The sequence below is a fragment of the Dromiciops gliroides genome, chromosome 5, assembly GCF_019393635.1.
Source record: "Dromiciops gliroides isolate mDroGli1 chromosome 5, mDroGli1.pri, whole genome shotgun sequence".
Classification (NCBI taxonomy): Eukaryota; Metazoa; Chordata; class Mammalia; order Microbiotheria; family Microbiotheriidae; genus Dromiciops; species Dromiciops gliroides.
Window position 1 is genome coordinate 301,189,578 of NC_057865.1, and position 19,341 is coordinate 301,208,918.

The window sequence follows — 19,341 nt, forward strand, 5'->3', positions numbered from 1 at the left end:
CATGAGGCTCCATGAGGCACCAGATGGGCCCCCTGGGAGGAAAGCCCAGTAAAGAGACAAGAGAAGGAGGCTTCCAGACGGACATTGAGGTGTAAGTGCTGAAAGCACAGACGCAGGCAGAGGTGGAGGCGGCCGCAGCGGCTTCCTGCCAGCCTGGTCCACCCCGCCCCCCTGACCCCCACTCCAGGCCTGCTCACCCTCAACCAACGACACGAAATGGGGGGAGACAGAGACAGAAAACCACCCCCCTTCTCAAGGAGGTTTTGTTTCTTAGGAGGACACGTGTATAAGTGCACATGTATGTACATGCACATATGTACACACGTGTGTGCAATGTATTTACATGGCAGCAAGAATGACAATTGAGGGCTTGCCTGTTGGCTGTTGGGGGAGGGGGGATGTAAAGGAAAGAGGAGAAAACCAGAGCCCAGAAGACATGGCATGCCGGGGCCTGAGTTCAAATCCCAGCATGGCTAAGGACTAGCTGGCCATGTGGCCTCCAACATTTACCTCAGTTTCCTCTTCTGAAAACTGATCAGGGTGGATGAGCTGGCCCCTAAGCTCCAGCCCTCCCAGCTCAAGGCCTGGGCTCTGAACAGCTTAGACATCCCCAAGACAATGCAGCTAGCTACTTCTGGGGAGGACTTTGAGGAAGTGGGGGCAGGAGTGGGGCAGGGGTCTCATCGCCAAAGCCCTGCCCTGGTCACAAGCCCCTCAGGGCTCAGGGACAGGGCAAGCCCCCTCTGGGCAGACCCTCCCACCCATCCTGTGACCATGGGCCCACCTTGCCTCATCCACTGCCCTCACCTGGCCAGGCTGACCACAGTGAGCTCATGAAGTAGTCACACTTCATCAAAGCCGGGGCATCGATTTGTGAGGCAGGGCCCTCTGTTCCCATCCACTCATAAATGATGGAGGGTGACAGGGATCACTGGAAGGACCAGCCAGCTGGGGGCAGGGCCTGAGAGCAGGCAGGGACAAGGATCCTTGTGTTCATCCTTCACCCCATATCATAGGAACTGGGATTCTGCAATCACAGGATCGAGGGCTGGGGGCTTCCAGTATCACCCAATCCAAACTTCCCATTTTATGGGTAGGATGAGGTGGGGGAGACTTGGTCCAGAAAGAATTAGAGGAGCACACAGGGACCGAAGACGTCCCTGGAATCTGCTCTCCTCATCTAACCTATAGGGAAACTGAGGCCCCAGCAGGGAACCAGGAAGAAATCCTGAGTGGTGGGAGACCCAGGTGGGGGAGGGGGGCAGGCTCATTGGAGCTAAGAACCACAGCACACAAAGTTCTGCTGGCTGGTTAATTAGCAAATTGGCTTGAGATTATCTCTGGAGCAGAGAACAGGCCAGGTGAGAGAAAAACCTGCCCTCCCTCAAAATGAAACACCTGAGACCCTCTGAAGCTTGGGACAGTGGAGCTTGGAAGCAGGGCCCCACTGTAAGAGTTAAAAGTCAAGTAAAAGACGGCAAGATGAGCACGCAAAGAAAATTAAGAATTATTAAAGTTTCTAGATAAAGCACTGGCCCTGGATTGATAAAGCATTGGCCCTGGATTCAGGAGTACCCGAGTTCAAATCCAGCCTCAGACACTTGACACTTACTAGCTGTGTGACCCTGGGCAAGTTACTTAACACCAACTGCCTCACACACACACAAAAAAAGTGAAAGTTTCTTTAGCAACAAGGAAGATTGAAATGCACCCTCAGAAGAGGATAACAACCTCAGGGCCCCTACATCCAAAGCTTCCACGAAAAATATGAATTGGTTTCAGGCTATGGAAGCACTCAAAAGGAACTTTGAAGAGAGAGTAGGAGAGATAGAAGGAAGATTTAGAGAGGTGAGGGAAAGAACGGAAAGAGAAATGAGAGCAATGCAGGAGAGTCATGAGAAAAAAGTCAACAGCTTGAAAAGCCAAATGGAAAAGGAGATACAAAAGCTCTCTGAAGAAAATTATTGCCTAAGAATTAGGATTTAACAAATGGAAGCTGTGACTTTATGAGAAACCAAGACACAGTAAAGGAAATCCATATGAATATGTAAAAAAAAAATAGAGGGCAATACGAAATATCTCCTTGGAAAAACAGCTGACCTGGAAAACAAATCCAGGAGAGATAATTTGAAAATCATTGGACTACCTGAAAACCATGACCAAAATAAGAGTTTAGACAGCATCTTCCAAGAAATTGTCAGGGAAAATTGCCCTGATATTCTAGAAGCAGAAGGTAAAATAGAAATTGAAAAAATCCACTGATCACCTCCTGAAAGAGATCCCAAAAAGAAAACGTCCAGGAATATTATAGCCAAATTCCAGAGCTCCCAGGTCAAGGAGAAAATATTGCAAGCAGCTAGAAAAAAGGAATTCAAATACTGTGGAGCTCCAATAAGGATAAAACCAGATCTAGCAGCATCTACATTAAGGAACCAGAGGGCATGGAATATGATATTCCAGAGGGCAAAGGAACTGGGACTACAGCCAAGAATCACGTACCCAGCAAAACTGAGTATAATCTTTCAGAGGAAAAAATGGGACTTCAATGAAAAGAGGATGTTCAGGCATTTGCGATAAAAAGACCAGAACTGAATAAATAGGAGCTGCTAGACGGAACAGTGGGTAGAGCACTAGACCTGAAGTCAGGAAGACCTGATTTGGCCTCAGACACTTAGCTGTGTGATCCTGGGCAAGTCACAACCTGGACTGGCCTCAGTTTCCCCTTGTTAGAATATTCTTGAATTGACTAGGGCTAATTTGGGGGCTGAAGCTGACTAAAGGACTAATCTGGGGACTATTGACTATTTGGCTATCTGACTTTGTTAATTTAATGTGGGCCGTTTATAAAGTTCTACCACACTGCTCCCAAATTGATAGACTAAAGATTAAGAAGCCTCTAACTAAATAATCAAAGCAGAGTTTATTTATGAGATACTATTTCAAATTAGGAATACAGGGAAATAAAGTGTACAACCTGACTGCTTTCCTGCGGTCTCTTTCCACTGCGTCTCTTTTGCCCTTGCTGCGCTTCGAACTTCTCGAATACAATAAAGCCTTAGCCGCCTCCGGCCTCAGGGCACGTTACACTTTCCCTGGTTCGTATTAAGGCCTGTAACCTTGTCAGCCCGGTCTCTCCTTTTCCCAACCAAACTCTCCTCCGTCCTTGTCCGAGCTCCCCTCTAGTCAGCCTCTCTCCCAGTCCTTCCTCGAGTCTCCTTCCTCTAGTCCATCTCCCTCTAGTCTCCTTCCTTGCTCCAGTCAGCCGTTCTCTCCTTAATCTTGTCTCTCTATCTAGTCCGTCTCCCTCTAGTCTCCTTCCTTTCTTTTTTCTATCTAACTCCCAGGTCTATATATACCTTTTCTTCTCTCCACTCAAATCTCGGGGCTTCCTTCGCCCCCACAGACCAAGCTAATCCACCAGCCAGAGCTGCAGCTGGTGGGGGGGGGTGCTCTCGAGCCTTATGCCTCAGCACAGGCCATCTGGGATCCTTCAGATAACTCCGCTCAGGTCGGAGCTGGGGGCTTTCCCCCCCCCCCAGCTGTCTGACCTGGTGTCTTGTATAGCCCACGGGGCTTTTTCACTCAGCTGAAGCTGAGGAGGAGGGGGAGAGACCCTGAGGGCCTAAGGCTTTCTAATCTCAGCCTAAAGGTAGGGTCCCCAAATCAAAATAAATTTCCACACCCTTCTGTCAAATGGGGATAACAGTAGGATCTATCTTGCAACATTGTTGTGAGAATCAGTGAGATAATGGTTGTAAGGCACTTGGCACAGTGTCTGGCATGGTGCTATGCCAAGGCCTCCTCTGATGGTCCTAGACCCATTCAGGCAGAGGAAATCCTGTAACCCCTGCCAGCAGCCCAAGGGGAGCATTGTCTTGTCTGTGCCACTCCCTAGCTCAAGAAGCTCTGATGGCTCCCTACTGCCTCTGGGACCAAACCATTACTCCTTCTCAATACAACTGTCCAAGCACATGCCCATCACTGCCCCACGAATTCCCTGATCCCTCCAGACTGCCCTTCTTGCTGTCACACTCAGCCCATCTCTCAGCTCCCAATATTTGCCCAGGCTGGTGACTATTCTCCCCTCTTACCTCCCTCCCTCCCCATGGAAATCAAGGTCAAATCCCTCATCTGACAGGTCACTAACTGTTCCTAGCTGCCCCCCACAAAGGTTAGGGACCCCCCCAAAATTGTCCCACCCTAAAACCAAAGCCCAATACATCTACTCAGCTCTGAGAGGCAACAGTGGTGTCTGACCCCTGCCTGGCTCAGCTCTTTGCTTGTGGATGCTGGAGCAAACCCCTTCCCCTCCCCGGGCCTCAGTTTCCACTCCTAGAAGATGAGGATCACAGGATGCTAGTGCTGGAGCTGGGAATACATGTAATTGAGAAAAATCAAAATAAAGAAATATTTTTTAAAAATTTAAAAAAGATGCAAAAGGAAGAGGGGAGGGGAAAATGGAGGGGGGTGGTAGTGGGCCACACATGAACCTCACTCTCATCAGAATTGATTCAAAGAGAGAATAACATATAAATAAACTCAGTTGGGTATAGGAATCTATCTTACCCAATAGGAAAGTAAGAAGGGAACAGGATAAGAGAAGAGGAGGGGAGTTGATAGAAGGGAAGGCAAATTAAAGGAGACAGTAGTCAGAAACAAACCAGATTTTTGAAGAGGGACAGGATAAAAAGAGAAAAAAAAAAGATAAACAGGAAAAACAGGATGTTGGGAAATACACAGTTAGTAATCATAAATTTTGAATGTGAATGGGTTGAATTCATCCATAAAATGGAAGAAGCAGAATGGATTAGAAACCAGAATCCAATAATATGTCTTTTACAAGAAACACACCTGAAACAGAGAAATACTCAGAGAGTAAAAATAAGGGGCTAGAGGAAAATCTATTATTTTTCAGCTGAAGTAAAAAAAGGCAGAGGTAGCACTCATGATCTCAGCAAAAATAGATCTACTTAAAAGAGATAAACAGGGCAACCACATTTTGTGAAAAGATACCATGGATGATGAAGTAATATCAGTACTAAACATATATGCACCAAACAGCATAAATTCCAAATTCTTAAAGGAAAAGTTAAAGGAGTTACAGGAGAAAATAGACAGTAAAACTATATTTATGGGGGACCTCAATGTTCCCCCCTCAGAACTAGACAGATCTAACCATAAAATAAATAAGAAAGAAGTTAAGGAAAAAAACTATAATTTTAGGAAAGTTAGATATGATAGACCTCTGGAGAAAAGTAAATGGCAATAGAAAGGAGCTTATCTTTTTCTCAGCTTTACATGGTACTGTCACAAAAAAATGACTATGTATTAGGCCATAAAAAAAAAAAAGAAAAGAAAAGAACTACTAATTACATCCTTTTCAGACCATAATGCAATAAAAATTACATTCAATAAAGGGTCATGGAAACAGATTAAAAATTAATTAGAGGGGCAGCTAGATGGCGCAGTAGATAGAGCACTGGCCCTGGAGTCAGGAGTACCTGAGTTCAAATCCGGCCTCAGACACTTAACACTTACTAGCTGTGTGACCCTGGGCAAGTCACTTAACCCCAATTGTCTCACTAAAAAAACCAAACAACCTAATAAAAAAATAAATAAAAATTAATTAGAGACCAAATAACGAATGAGTGGGTCAAAGAACAAATCATAGAAACAATAAATAAGCTCATTAAAGATAATGACAACAATGAGACAACATATCAAAATTTGTGGGATGCAGTGAAAGTAGTACTTAGGGGAAAATATATCTCTAAACATTTATATCATTAAAATAAAGAATAGATCGGTAAATTGTGCATGTAATTAAAAAAAAACTAGGAAAAGAACACGTTTAAAATCCCCAATTAAACACCAAATGGGAAATCCTAAAAATCAAAGGAGAGATTAATAAAATCAAAAGTTAGAAAAAAACCCTGTTAAACTAACAAATAGAACTAGGAGCTGATTTTTATGGGGGAGAAAACAAAAAATAGAATAGATAAACATTGGTTAATTTTATTTAAAAAAAACCAAATTACTAGTATTAAAAATAAAATGTCAATGTGTCACCAATGATGATGAAATTAAAGCAATTACTAATAGCTATTTTGCCCAATTATATGGCATTGAATTTGATAATCTAAGTAAAATGGATGCATACTGATGAAAATATAAACTGCCCAGATTAATAAAAAATTCCCAGGATTCAGAAGTGGATTCTAACAAACATTCAAAGAACAATTAATTCCAATACTATATAAACTATTTTTAAAAACAGGCAAAGACAGAACCCTACCAAATTTCTTTTACAACACAAATATGCTGCTGATACCTAAACCAGGAAGAGCAGAAATGGAGAAAGAATGCTATGGGCCAATTTCCCTAATGAATATTGATGTTAAACTTTTCAATAAAACACTAGCAAGATGATTACAGTAATTTATCACAAAGATCATACACTATGACCAGGTGGGATTTATACCAGTAATGTAGGGCTTGTTCAATATGAGACATAACATAGTTGAATATGTAGAAATAACTGACCATATTATTAACAGCAAAAAAAAAAAATCATATGATCATCTCAACAGATGCAGAAAAAGCTTTTGATGAAATACAACATTCACTCCTATTAAAAACATAAGAAAGTGTAGGAATGAATGGAGCTTTCCTTAAAATGATAAATAGTATCTTTCTAAAACCATCAGTAAGCATTATCCATAATGGGGATAAGCTAGAAGCCTTCCCAATAAAATCAAGGAAACCTAATATCACCACCATTATTCAATACTGTACTAAAAATGCTAGCTATGGCAATAAGACAAGAAAAATAAATTGAAGGAATTAGAATACACAATGAGGAAACAAAACTATCACTCTTTGCAGACAATATGATGGAATGCTTGGAGAATCCTAGAGAGTCAACTAAAAAACTAGTGAAAACTAGCAGAGTTGCAGGATATAAAATAAACCCACATAAATCATCAATATTTCTATATATTACCAACAAAGTCCAGCAGGAAGAGATGGAAAGAGAAAATCCACTTAAAATAACTGCAGACAATATAAAATATTTGTGAGTCTACCTGCCAAGACAAACCCAGAAACTATATGAACCCAAAACAAAACACTTTTCACAAAAATAAAGACAGAGAAATATTCATTGCTCATGGTTAGGTCAAGCCAATATAATAAAAAGACAATTTTACATAAATGAATTTATTTATTCAGTGCCATATCAATAAAAATACTCTAAAATTATTTTATAGAGCTTAGAAAAATAACAAAATTGACCTGGAAGAACAAAAAGTCAAGAATATCAAGTGAATTAATGGGAAAAAAATGTGAAGGAAGGTGACTTGGCAATACTTGATTTCAGACTTTATTACAAAGTGGTAGTCATCAAAATAAGCTTGTACTGGCTAAGAAACAGAGAGGTTGAGAAGTGGAATAGATTAGATACACAATATGTAGTAGTAAATATAATCTAATGTTTGATAAATCTAAAGATCCAAGCTTTTGGACAAGATTTCAACATCTGACAAAATTCCTGGGAAAACTGGAAAGCAGTTTGGCAGAAATTACATATAGACTAACATTTCATACCATATACCAAAATGTGATCAAAATGGGTATGTGATTTAAACATAAAGGATGACATCATAAGCAAATAATGGGAGCATGGAAAACTTTACTTGTGAGATCTATGGATAAGGGAATAATTTGTGACCAAAGAAGAGGTAGGATCACAAGAATTAAACTGGATAATTTTGATTACATGAAATTAAAAAGGTTTTACATAAATACAACCAATGTATCCAAGGAAGGCAGAAAATTGAGAAAAAAATTTTACAACAAATTTCTCTGCTAAAGGCCTCATTTCTCAAATATATAGATATATAGTCAAAAGATATGAACAGGCATTTTTCAGAAGAAGAAATCAAAGCTATAATCATATGAAAAAATCTAAGTTACTATTGATTAGAGAAAAGCAAAATTTAAAAACTCTGAGGTACCACCTCACACCTATCAGATTGGCTAATATGACAGAAAAGGGAAATGACAAATATTGGAGGAGATGTGGAAAATTGGGACACTAATACACTGTTGGTGGAGTTGTGAACTGATCCAATCATTGTCAAGAGCAATTTGGAACTATGCCCAGGGCTATAAAACTATGCAAACTGTTAAGGGCTAAAATTCTAGCTAAACTGTCTAAAATATAACCCTAACCCTCAAAGACCTTCCTTTCATGGCGGAACTTTTCTACAGTAAGTCTGCAGCAGGTGGCGTCATTCCAATCGTTACAAAACCCTTTGACTCAGCAATACCATTACTAGGTCTATATCCCAAAGAAATCAAAGAAAAAGGAAGAGGATCTCTATGTACAAAAATATTTATAACATCTCTTTTTGTGGTGGTAAAGAATTAGAAATTGAAGGGATGCCCATCAACTTGGGAATGGCTGAACAAGTTGTGCTATAAGAAATGATAAGCAGGATGATTTCAGAAAAAATCTGGACTTACACAAACTGATGCAAAATGAAGAGAGCAAAATCATGAGAACATTGTACTCAGTAACAGCAACATTGTATGATGACCAACCGTGAATGACTTAGCTATTCTCAGCAATACCAAGATCCAAGACAATTCTGAAGGACTTAATGATGAAAATGCTATCCATCCCCAGAGAAAGAACTGATGGAGTCTGAGTGAAGATTAAAGCATAGGTTTTTTTTCACTTTATTTTTCTTGCTTTTTGTTAACAATGTGGCTAATGAGGAAATATGTTTTGTGTGACTTCACATGTGTAATTAATTGATATATTTCCTGACTTCCCAATGGGTGGAGGAAGGTTGGGAGGGAGGGAGAGAATTCAGAACTTAAAATTTGTAAGCGATACTTAAAAAAAAATAATAAGTGAGGGATTTTTTTAAAAAATGCATTAACTTGGTGAAAGAAATAGCAGATTTGAAACCCGTTGGCTTTTCCTAGATTGCTAATCTCCAACGTGATCGCTATGGGATGTTTTCAGAAGACACATGTGGAAAGGGGCTGAGGCAGGCAGAAGGGGTAGCTACTGCCTGGGCTCCCCTCATGCCATGCCCCCTAGACCTGCCTTAGCTGTTAGCTTTTGCTCCCACTTCTGCCTGTTATGGCTTCTAGCCTCTGGCTTTTGGACCATGGGCCCCAAAGCTGAAATAATCTAATCTAACTCTCACATTTTACAGCTATGGAAAGCCAAGGAGGCCCAGAGGGCAAGTGAGCCAGGCCCCATGACCCCAAGTCCTCCTTTTCACTGTCACCTTACCGGAGGAAAGAGAGGCTCAGAATGAACCGGGGCGAGAGGGGGCAAGCCACCCACCTGAGGTCCCCCACGGAGGAATGTGGGGAGGCAGAATTCCACTCTAGCTCATCCAACTTCAGATCCAGAGTTTTCTCTCCTATACCCCACAGGTCCCCCAGCATCTCGGCAGGCAAAGTCAGCCTGGACCCCGGGGCCCCACTGCCCACTCACAGGTGCCCCGCACGGTCAGCGCCACAAACCAGCCTTTTCTCCACTGATCGTTGGCCCTGACACGGGAACAGCTCTCCTTCCAAAGTCCATCCCTCATTTCCCTGAGGAAAACCCAGCAGCCCTGCTGCTGTTTCGGCATCAAAGCTCTCCTGTGGTTGGGATCAACATCGGCCAAGGGGCCGAGTGACTGTGAATTCCCCCAGCACTGACCGCGCCCCCTCCTGCATCCCTTCATGCACTAAACAAACATTTCTGGACCTACTGGGAGCAAGGGTGCCTACTAGGAGCACATCACACCTTTCCAGCTCGTTAGCTCCCCTCTGCTGGAACCACTTAACGACAAAGCCCGGCACTTTGATGCTGCTAATTCTGAATTGGTGTTGCTGCGCCCAAAGGCTCTGTTATCCCTTTGAAAATCGATGACAAAGGGACTGCCCAGCAAATTGCCTGCGCAAACAATGTGACCTTGCCCAGCGCCTGGGAGCACAGTCTCAGAAGCAAGCAGGCCAGGTGTGGCCCAGCCAAGCAGCACCGGCCTGAATCTGACCCCCTGCTTCCACCAACATTTCCTTCCCCACTTCCCTGATGTGAAGTGAGGCAGGGCTACAGAAGGAGTATAAAGCCAGTGGGAGCCAGACCAATACAATTGCACCCCCCCACAGTGATCACACAGCCTGCACCTCTCAGCCTCCAAAATCCCCCTCTGAGACTCTGGGTTCCTCTTCTGTAAAATGAGCACTCACTTATTCATTCAACAAACGTTTATCCCACACCTCTCCAGATACAGAGTTGAGGCTGGACACAGTCCCGCCCCCAGGGGCCCCAGTCTAGGAGGGGGTGACGAGCACATGAAACGATCGGTTCATACCGAGTGAGTCACTTCCCATGCCCTCTGCCAAATGACAAGAAGGAGAGAGGGAACCGATGTGGTGCTTTAAGGTCTGCAAAGCGCTTTATAAACACGATCTCATTTGATCCTCACGACAACCATGAGTCCCCATTTTACAGATGAGAAAACTGAGGCAGGCAGAAGTCAACTATTGTGCCGAGAGTCACAAGGCCAGCAAGTGTCTGAGGGCAGATTTGGACTCTTGTTGAGAGCTATGCCGCAGGTGTCCCGTCTAGATGAGGAGACTGGGGCCCGGGAGGTTGTGGGGTTGGCCCTGGGTCACAGAACAAACACGGGTCCAAGGTCCAGCACCTGCTCCTCTGATGGCTAACAATGGACAGCCCGGCAGCCACCAAAGGAGCTTCCCCAGCCCCTGGCACTTCTTGGATGGTTAGTCTGGCGGGTGTCAGCCTCTATTCACCTAAGCCATTCCCACGCTGACTCGGGAACATCCATGTTCACTTTGGACACCCACAGCTTTGCTTCCCTAGCTATGTGGACAGGAGAAGATGGCAGGAATAGACAAAGCAGGCTGCAAAGGACCTTGACAACCTTCTAGTCACTTTGCAGACAAGGAACCTGAGGCCCAGACAGAGGGAAGGACATGCCCAGGGTCACACAGCTGATCCAGGGCACAGTCAGGATTCGCACCCAAGTCTTTGAACTCCTCTAACAAACACCTCCCATGTCTTGGCTGAGTGAGGCTAGTAAGCCTAAGGATTAACTGGCAAAGTAGGGAGGGAGCTATTAGGTATTGTTCATTAAAGCAGGTCCACTAGAGATCCAACTGGATGCAGTGGTATCTATTAAACCACAGAAACAAAGGAAACAGTCCTGTCCTGATCAGCCCCTGGCCAGAATGGCCCCACAGGAAGATCCCTGTGGTAGCTGAGAGGAGAGTGGAGTGGAAACGGCCCGAGAAGCCAGTCACAGTCGTCCATGTGGGCGGCGACGGACAAGAATGCTCCTGAACTGGGGCACTGGCTAGTGGGGGAGAGAAAGGGACTGAGGCAAGAGACGGGAAGGCAGTGCTGGAGAGACTTGGCAGTGGATCGGATCTGGGACTCTGTGAGTCGGCTGATGGCGCACACCCAAGCCTTCTGTTCCAGCCTACAAGCTAACTCTTTCCATGACATGCCATGTATAGAGGACAAATAACAGAGGGCTGGAAATGACAGAATCCTAGAGTCTTGGAGCTAGTCCCTCTGAGGGAGCTCATAGGGCACCCAGTATAAACTGGCTCAGAACCAAAATGCCCCTGGACGCCATCCTGACTGGTGAGCATTGAGATCCTCTTTGAAGACCTCTAGAGATGAGGAATTTATCACCAATCCTTAGGAAGGCCTGGTGTGACTCCTGGGAGGACACTGCCCACTTCTCATTTACTCCAACACTTATTACATACCCACTGTGCAACTCTAATATTCTATGATCTGTGCTCTGAGGCCCCTCCAGCCCTGACATCCCCTGTTCTAAGACCTTTCCCAGTCCTGACCTTCCCTGTTCTAAGGTCCCTCCCACCTCTGACCTTCCTTGTTCTAAGGTCCCTCCCGGCTCAGATATCCCTGTTCTAAGGTCCCTTCCGCCCTGACATCCCCTGTTCTAAAGTCTCTCTCATCTCTGGCATTTCATGTTCTAAGGTCTTTCTCCCCCTTGCCCCAGCTCTGACACTGTGTCAATGACCTCCCAGCTCCCTCGAGCCCAGAAGCCAGAATCCCTGCTTACAATCTTCCTGCTAAACCCGAGGTGATGAGAACAGCCCAGTTAAAACCACAATCATGGCGACAGCTGACACTCACATAGCCCTGGCTCTATGCTGAGCAGTCGGTCATTATGCATCTCATTTGATGGCAGAACTAGAGCCTTCCCAGAATTCCTGGCTGCCATGAGGCCCCTGGCCTCTGCCTTTAGGAAAGGAGGGATGGAGCTCTCCAAGGTCCTTGAGATGGGAATCCCATGGCCTGGCTGCAGCCTCTCCCTCTCATCTGCTCTGTTGCTTGGTGTGCTGCCCTCCTCTCCCCTCATAGCCCCTAGCCCTGGGCAGACAGCGGCCCCTCTGGCATGGGCAGCAGTGTCCCCCTGGGCCGGGCCCGTGCCGGGGCCAGCCAGGCCACCCTGCCCTGCTCTGGGCCTCTCCTTTGCCACTGTGTGCCCATGCCCACCTGTCAGGCAGGGCCCAGGCAAGGTCTTGGCCTCTAGTGCACCTCCCCTCCTCCCACATTCTCCAGTTCCCCCGAGCTGTCTCCCTGTGTCATTCCAGGCCAAGATTCAGCATGATCAAATCAGAGACTCCTGGTGTCTGCCCAGTGGTGTTTGAAGGCTTGGTTTTCAGCAGGGATTCTTGTTTCTAATATCAGGTGGTGAATGCGTTCATGCAAGCGCGAGGCTTGTGTGCACGTGTGTGCGCGCAAGCACACGCACACATGCACACACAGAGCCTCTGCTAGGCAGGGCAGCATGGGGGCCCTGGGCTCGGCTCCTTTCACAGAGCTGGAGAGCAGAGTCCATCTTGATCTGTCAAGTTCTCTCTCTCTTTCCCCCTCCCTCCTATCCTCCCTCCCACCTCTTTCTCTCCCCTCCCTTCCCTTCCTCCCTCTTCCTCTCTCTTTTCCTCTTTCCCTTCCTCCATCCTCCTCTCTCTCTCTATCTCTCCCTCCTCTTTCCTCTCTCTCCTTCCCTTTCTCCCTCTTCCCCTCTCTCCTCTTTCTCTCCCTCCTTCCCTTCTTCCCCCTTCCCCTCTCTCCTCTCTTCCTCTCCTCTCTCTCCTCCCTTCCTTTCCTCCCCCTCTCCTTCTCTCTGGCCTGCCTTGATCTTCCCTTCCCCCCTCTTCTGGAGGCAGCCATCCTGGAAACAGAAAGAGGCCTCGCACCACGCCCATGCCGGAAGGTCTCCACCTGGGCAGCAGTTTGCTCTAGTGGAGAAGACCTTGATTTCACATCAGTCTAAACCCCTGCTGTGACGCTTAGAAGCTGGAGGTCTGTAAAATGTGGGGTTTGGGCTCGTGGTCTCTCAGCTCCTGCCTGTGCTCTCTGGGTCTCAGAGACAAGCCTACTTTGGCCCCCTAGAAGCATGGCTGGGACAGAGAGCCAGGTGCCTGGGCTCCAGACCCAGCCCTTTGCACTGTGCCCGAATGCTTGGCAGACCCTGTGTCCACACCTTCCAGACAGAGTTCTGAGTAATGAAACCTAAGGCTTAGCTTGGTAACCCAAGAAGAATAAAGGCCGACACCTTCCACTTGTACAATGTTTTAATGGGAAAAGGCACTTTTCTTGTATTGGCCCAGGGAGACTCGGAGGGGGCCAAGTGATGCCCTTGGTGGCAGAGGGGGGATTCCAGCCCAGACCTCTCGATTACCGGGGCACAACAAGCAGCCTAATGGGCTGTCTCCAGAACCAACAAGGTCCTTACTACAGAAGGAAAATAAGCACAGGCCTTTCCAAGTACTTTCGGCAAGGGCTGAACCTCCCCCTCAGACTCCCCGGAAGAGCATTAAAACAGCGGGGCATCTCTCCCTTCCCTCAGCCCTCGGCCCTCATCCAGGCTTCTCCTGGAGCCCACAGAGGGGTTCTAGAAGCAGGGGTCCCTGAAGGCTGACCCTCGCACACAAACCCCAGCGGGGCCAGGAAAGAGGGGCGATGCACCATTGGATCCGGAACATCTAGACATTCAAAAAGCCTCCAGGAGAATGCCTTCAACATGTCCTTTCCTGCCGATGCAGATGAAGCTCCACTCACCACATCCTCTCTCTCCGTGTCCCACCTCGAAGATCTTCGGCTCCCAGGATCCCGGGGACAGTCTTGTCTTTTAAACATTAAACTAAGGCAAACTTGATGGAAAGAGCCATACCTCGGGGCCAGGCCACAGGAGCTGATTGAGCAACAGCTCAATCAGACAGGGACAAAGGCCCGAGCCGGGCCACAGTGGGCACAGCCTGCTGGGCCCTGACCTCCGACATCAAAGGTGCTCTTGGCAGGCCCATCCCAGAGCCGAGCACCAAAATAGAGCTAATGAACAGGACGGGGCCACCTCCTGCCCTACCTGGCTCGACCAGACGAACAGGTTGGTGGGCAGAGGGAAGGGTGGCTCCTAAGCGTCTTTCCACATGGATGCGGAGCCTTATCAGGGCAACCAGAATTTGGTGATGGGAAAGAGAGCTCCCTGCATGAGAAGGAGGCCACAGGGTACTCTGGAGATGAGCAAATACCTAAAGGAAAAGGACATTCTGGCAACTTGGGCCAAAAGTCAGGGTGGCCCCAGCCCCCCAGGGGCAAACAGTGTGAGGATGTGTACTATTTCTGTTCCCTCCATTGGGGGCCCACCCACAACCACTGGCATGGCTTAGGCCTTCACTGTCCTTCTCCCAGGCCCTGGGTCAGGCCCCTCCTCCATGCGGCTGCCCACTTGGCCTTCTTAAGGCAGAGACGTGCCCACATGGCTCTCTTGCTCACAGCAGCTCTGTGCCTGCTTGTCGGATGAAAGACGAGCTTCTTCAGCTCAGCACAGGAGGGCTGAGCCACCTCTGCTCTGGGTCCTGCCCTCTTGGACTACCCTCCTCTCTTATTTGCAGCTGCGGAAATCCTTCTGTGGACAGCAGCCTTCCCTGACTCACCCCCTCCCTCACCACATTCTAGGGCATCTGGTCTGGTTCTGGGCTGGGCCTCAATCCCACTCGACCTTCCATCAATGCACATGCGCTAGACAGTAAGCCCACTGGGGGCAGGGGCTTGGTTGGTTTTGTGCCCCAGCCCCCTACACTGAGCAGCCAGCCGAGGCGCCTCTTGGGCATTTGGTAAAGGCTGATTTAGTGAAGTATTCTGCTTGTGACGCCTTTAGTTCAATGACACACATGGCAAGAGTGTAGGGAGGTGCCTGGCTCTGAACATCAGGCTGTAGTTGTGACCTGTGGGTCACTGGTGGAGGCTCACAAAGTGCTGTCCCCAGCTCTGCAAGGCTGGCAGTGCCTATGAGGCTGGGGGGGGGGGCACAGCTAGCAAATGTCCCCGTCTGTGCATACCTACTGCATGCCTATTATATACATTCCAGCTAGGCTCCAAAGAGGCCAAAGACAAAAAATAAATATGTAAACAAGCAACTTACATGGATATGACACGTGGACAAGTCAGTCCCTACAAAGAAACTGGGAGGAAATGGGGAGAAGAGCTAGCCAACGAGCATGCATGAGTTCATTCAACATACATTATAAAAACATTAATCCCGGAGCCTAGGCACTGGGGAAGAGAGAGGGGAAGAGCTAGGGTGATTCAAGTCACTGGCCATTTCTTGACTGTGCCCGCTGGGATTCCTGTTCCATTGTCATCAAATAGACATTTGGTGAGATGAACAAATCTCAGTGGCTCCCAGAGATTACTTTGTATAGGTTTTCCATTTTCTTGTCTCTGTCCCTGTCCTCTCCTCTGAGAGAATGGAAACTCCTTGGGGGGCTGGTGGTATTTCAATTTTGCCTTTTTACCTCCAGCTCCAGGCACATAGTAGTGGCCAAAAAAAGGCTTACTGATTGATCTATGAGCAAATATATGCATGAGGAGGCTGATTCTGGCAACAATGTAAGGACACGTTGGAAACCAGGCCTGAGAGGAGGCTATGGGACTAGGCTAGGTGGGTGGCAGAGGGCTGGTAACTGCAGGAAGAGAGAGGAGGGGACAGACTGGAAAAACCTCTCAGAGGTGCAATGCTAGGCCTTGGTGACTCACTAGATGTGACAAGTGAGATCTCAGTAGATAACGAGAGGCCAGAGTCAAAGGTTTCAACCAGGGAGATTGAAGGAATGGTGGAGTGTCCATGGAAGGGGGCCCAAGCATGGGCTGGGACTGGAGGGAAGATGAGGTCAGCCTGGAGTGGGTTGAGGCCCTGGAGCACTGCCACAGGTTACCTTTGCACTCCCTGCCCCAGAGGAAAAAGCAAATGAATTGTGTAAACAGCCTTTCAACCAGAAAGGCTCCTGACTTCAGACAACAAGCTTTTCCCTTGTACTTTAGACACGACGAAAAAAAATGAATGGGGTTTTGTTGTTGCTGTTGTTACATCATGTTTTGTTTTAAATTAAGAAAAAAAACCCTAAATCAAAATAGTTTGAGTTTCTACATTAATGTACAATTACATCAGAGACTCAGATCCTTGTTCCATGGGACTCTACATGCATTGAATTGCTTGAAGGGAGATTTACTAGCGATTCAACTCTACCAAAATGCCCTAAGAAGAGAGAAAGAATGTGATTTGGGGGAAGCTCCCAAGTTCCAATCCCACTCCTGCCTCTTACTACCTATACAACTTTGGATAAGTCATTTGTCCTTCCTCGGACTTAGAGTCATGGGATGGAATCAGGAAAATTTCTCTTCCTTCTCTAGTGTGAACAAACAGGAAGAACAAAGAAATGAGTGGGTAGCTAACTGCTAGACCACTTCCCATCCTCACCAAGTTATAAGATCATAAGGTTAGAGATGGAAAGACCTTCAGAGGGGATCTGGTTTAACCACCTCATTTTATAGGTAATGGTAATAAGGTGTGTGTGAGGGGGTAGCATTTGGTGGGTGGGGGAAGGGAAGAACAGCACATCGGCATATGAGCAAAGTCCAAATGAGGTAATGGAGCAGGAGGTGATGTTAAGGGGGAAGTGAGAAGGAAGGGCAGTCCAGGCAGGGGGGTAGCCTGGGCAAAGATATGGAAGTAGGAGATGAAGCAACAGATACAAGGAACAAGAAAGTGGGTCAGTTTGGCTCCTCGTACAGTGTGTGAAGGAGGGTAATTAGCACGGTAAGACTGGAAGGGTGAGCTGTCACCAGACTGTGAAGGGCAGGCGTTTGTAGGTGAGTCTAGAGACACTAGGAAGCCAGCAGGGAGGTTCATCTGGGTGGGGCGAGGCGGGAGGGAGACTGGGTGCCCAGTCAGTCGGCATTTTTGTAGCACGATCTTTTTACTACCAAGTGCCATTCTAACAGCAAACAGTTCTTCATTCTTGATCCAAGCACATCTAAAAACTGTCTGGGGGAGATGCTGGCAGGGCCACCGAGCCCACAACCAGCCCACACCTGCCAGGGCAGTTACTGAAAAGTTTAAAGACGTCACTTCTTCCAAAGCACCCTCAGAGGCAGATGTGCGTTGGATTCAGAATCTGGCCTTCTGCCAGTTAAGAAGCACAGACATTTCCTTGCCTAGACACTCGCTGAGTTGATGATGGCTGACACTGTGCCGTGCCCAGTCTCACTTACTAGATGCTGGCCACCATGAGAGGAAGGCAGAGAAAGACGGAAGGATGGCCAGGCACAGTGTTAGTTCCAATGCACAGATGGAAAAACTGAGGCTCAGGGAGATTGTGACTGGTCCAAGGTCCCACAGGTGGGAAGAAACACAGCCAGGATTCTTGCCTGCGAGGCCAGTGTTCTTTCTACTACATCCTTTACTTGGGTGTCAAGGAGCCAACTGTATCTTTGGTAGATCCCAAGATCCCAAGGTAGATCTGCTGGTAAAAAGTTGGCAGACAACCAAGCTGGAGCAGAGCTTAACCTGGGGTCATAAAGTATTCCCTCCCTTCTCCAAAAGTCTGTTCTAAGCCCCCTCCCAGCTCTGACATTCCCTGCTCTAGCTTCCCTCCCACCTCTGACATTCCCTGCTCTAGCTTCCCTCCCACCTCTGACATTCCCTGCTCTAGCTTCCCTCCCACCTCTGACATTCCCTGTTCTAGCTTCCCTCCCACCTCTGACATTCCCTGCTCTAGCTTCCCTCCCACCTCTGACATTCCCTGCTCTAGCTTCCCTCCCAGCTCTGACATTCCCTGTTCAGTCAGTCAATAAACATTTATTAAGTGCCTTGGATGTGTCAGGGGCTATGCTAAGCACAAGAAACTTTGAGAATGAAGGACGAACAACAAAGAAGAAACAAAAGACAGGCCCTGACCCCAAGAAGCTCACTATCTAATGGGAAAAGTAGCAAGCAAACAAAAATGTACAAACAAGCAAGACAGATGGGAAATAATTAACAGAGGGAAGGCATTAGAATTAAGAGGAGTCGGGGGAAGGCTTCTGTAGAGGGTGGGATTTTAGGTGGGACTTGAAGGAAGCCAAAGAAGCCAGGAGGCAGGATGAGGAGGGAGAGTGTTCCAGTCATGAGAGGTGATCAGAGAAAATGCCCAGAGCCAACAGATGGAAGGTCTTGTGGCTGGAACAGCCAAAAGGCCAGCATCATGGATTTGAAGAGTTTCTGGCCGGATGTGAGGTGTAAGAAGATAGGAAAGGCAGGAGGGGGCAGGTTATAAAGGGCTTTGAATGCCCAGCATTTGATCCTGGAGGTGATAGGGAGCCACTGCAGTTTGTGGGGTGGGTGTGACACAACTGGACCTGTGATTTAGGAAAATCCCTTTGGTGACTAATGAAGGATGAATTGGAGTGAGGAAAGACCTGAGGCAGGCAGACTGCCTCCCCCCCCCCCCCCAGGCAGCTGCTGTAGTAGTCCAGGTGAGTAGTCCAGATGGTGAGGTGATGGTGAGGTGATGTGCTCTGCACCAGGGTGAAGGCAGGGTCAGAGGAAAGTAGGGAAGCACACTGGGGATTAAGAGGTGAAATGGACAAGAGAGGCTGCAGAAGTGAAATGGACAAGAGAGGCAACAGAGGTGAAATGGACAAGAGAGGCAGCAGAGGTGAAATGGACAAGAGAGGCTGCAGAGGTGAAATGGACAAGAGAGGCAGCAGAGGTGAAATGGACAAGAGAGGCAGCAGAGGTGAAATGGACAAGAGAGGCAGCAGAGGTGAAATGGACAAGAGAGGATGCAGAGGTGAAATGGACAAAGAGAGGCAGCAGAGGTGAAATGGACAAGAGAGGCAGCAGAGGTGAAATGGACAAGAGAGGCTGCAGAGGTGAAATGGACAAGAGAGGCAGCAGAGGTGAAATGGACAGGTCTTTGCAACAGTTTGGATATGGAGGA

At 47.2% G+C, this 19,341-nt stretch overlaps 1 protein-coding gene across 3 annotated transcripts in view; it reads right to left on the reverse strand.

Moving 5' to 3' along the window:
* The window catches only part of GRAMD4 (GRAM domain containing 4), an 81,782-nt gene that overhangs the window by 47,427 nt on the left and 15,014 nt on the right, over positions 1-19,341 (reverse strand). The window contains exon 1 of one of the 3 annotated variants that reach the window (XM_043966649.1): positions 14,141-14,178. The exons of 1 other annotated variant lie outside the window; for it this stretch is intronic. In XM_043966649.1, the coding sequence (XP_043822584.1) occupies positions 14,141-14,145 (5 nt within the window). In that variant the 5' untranslated portion in view covers positions 14,146-14,178. Of the gene's footprint in view, positions 1-9,364; positions 9,506-14,140; positions 14,179-19,341 lie in introns of those variants that run through there. One more of the 3 variants, XM_043966646.1, reaches the window with a different exon arrangement.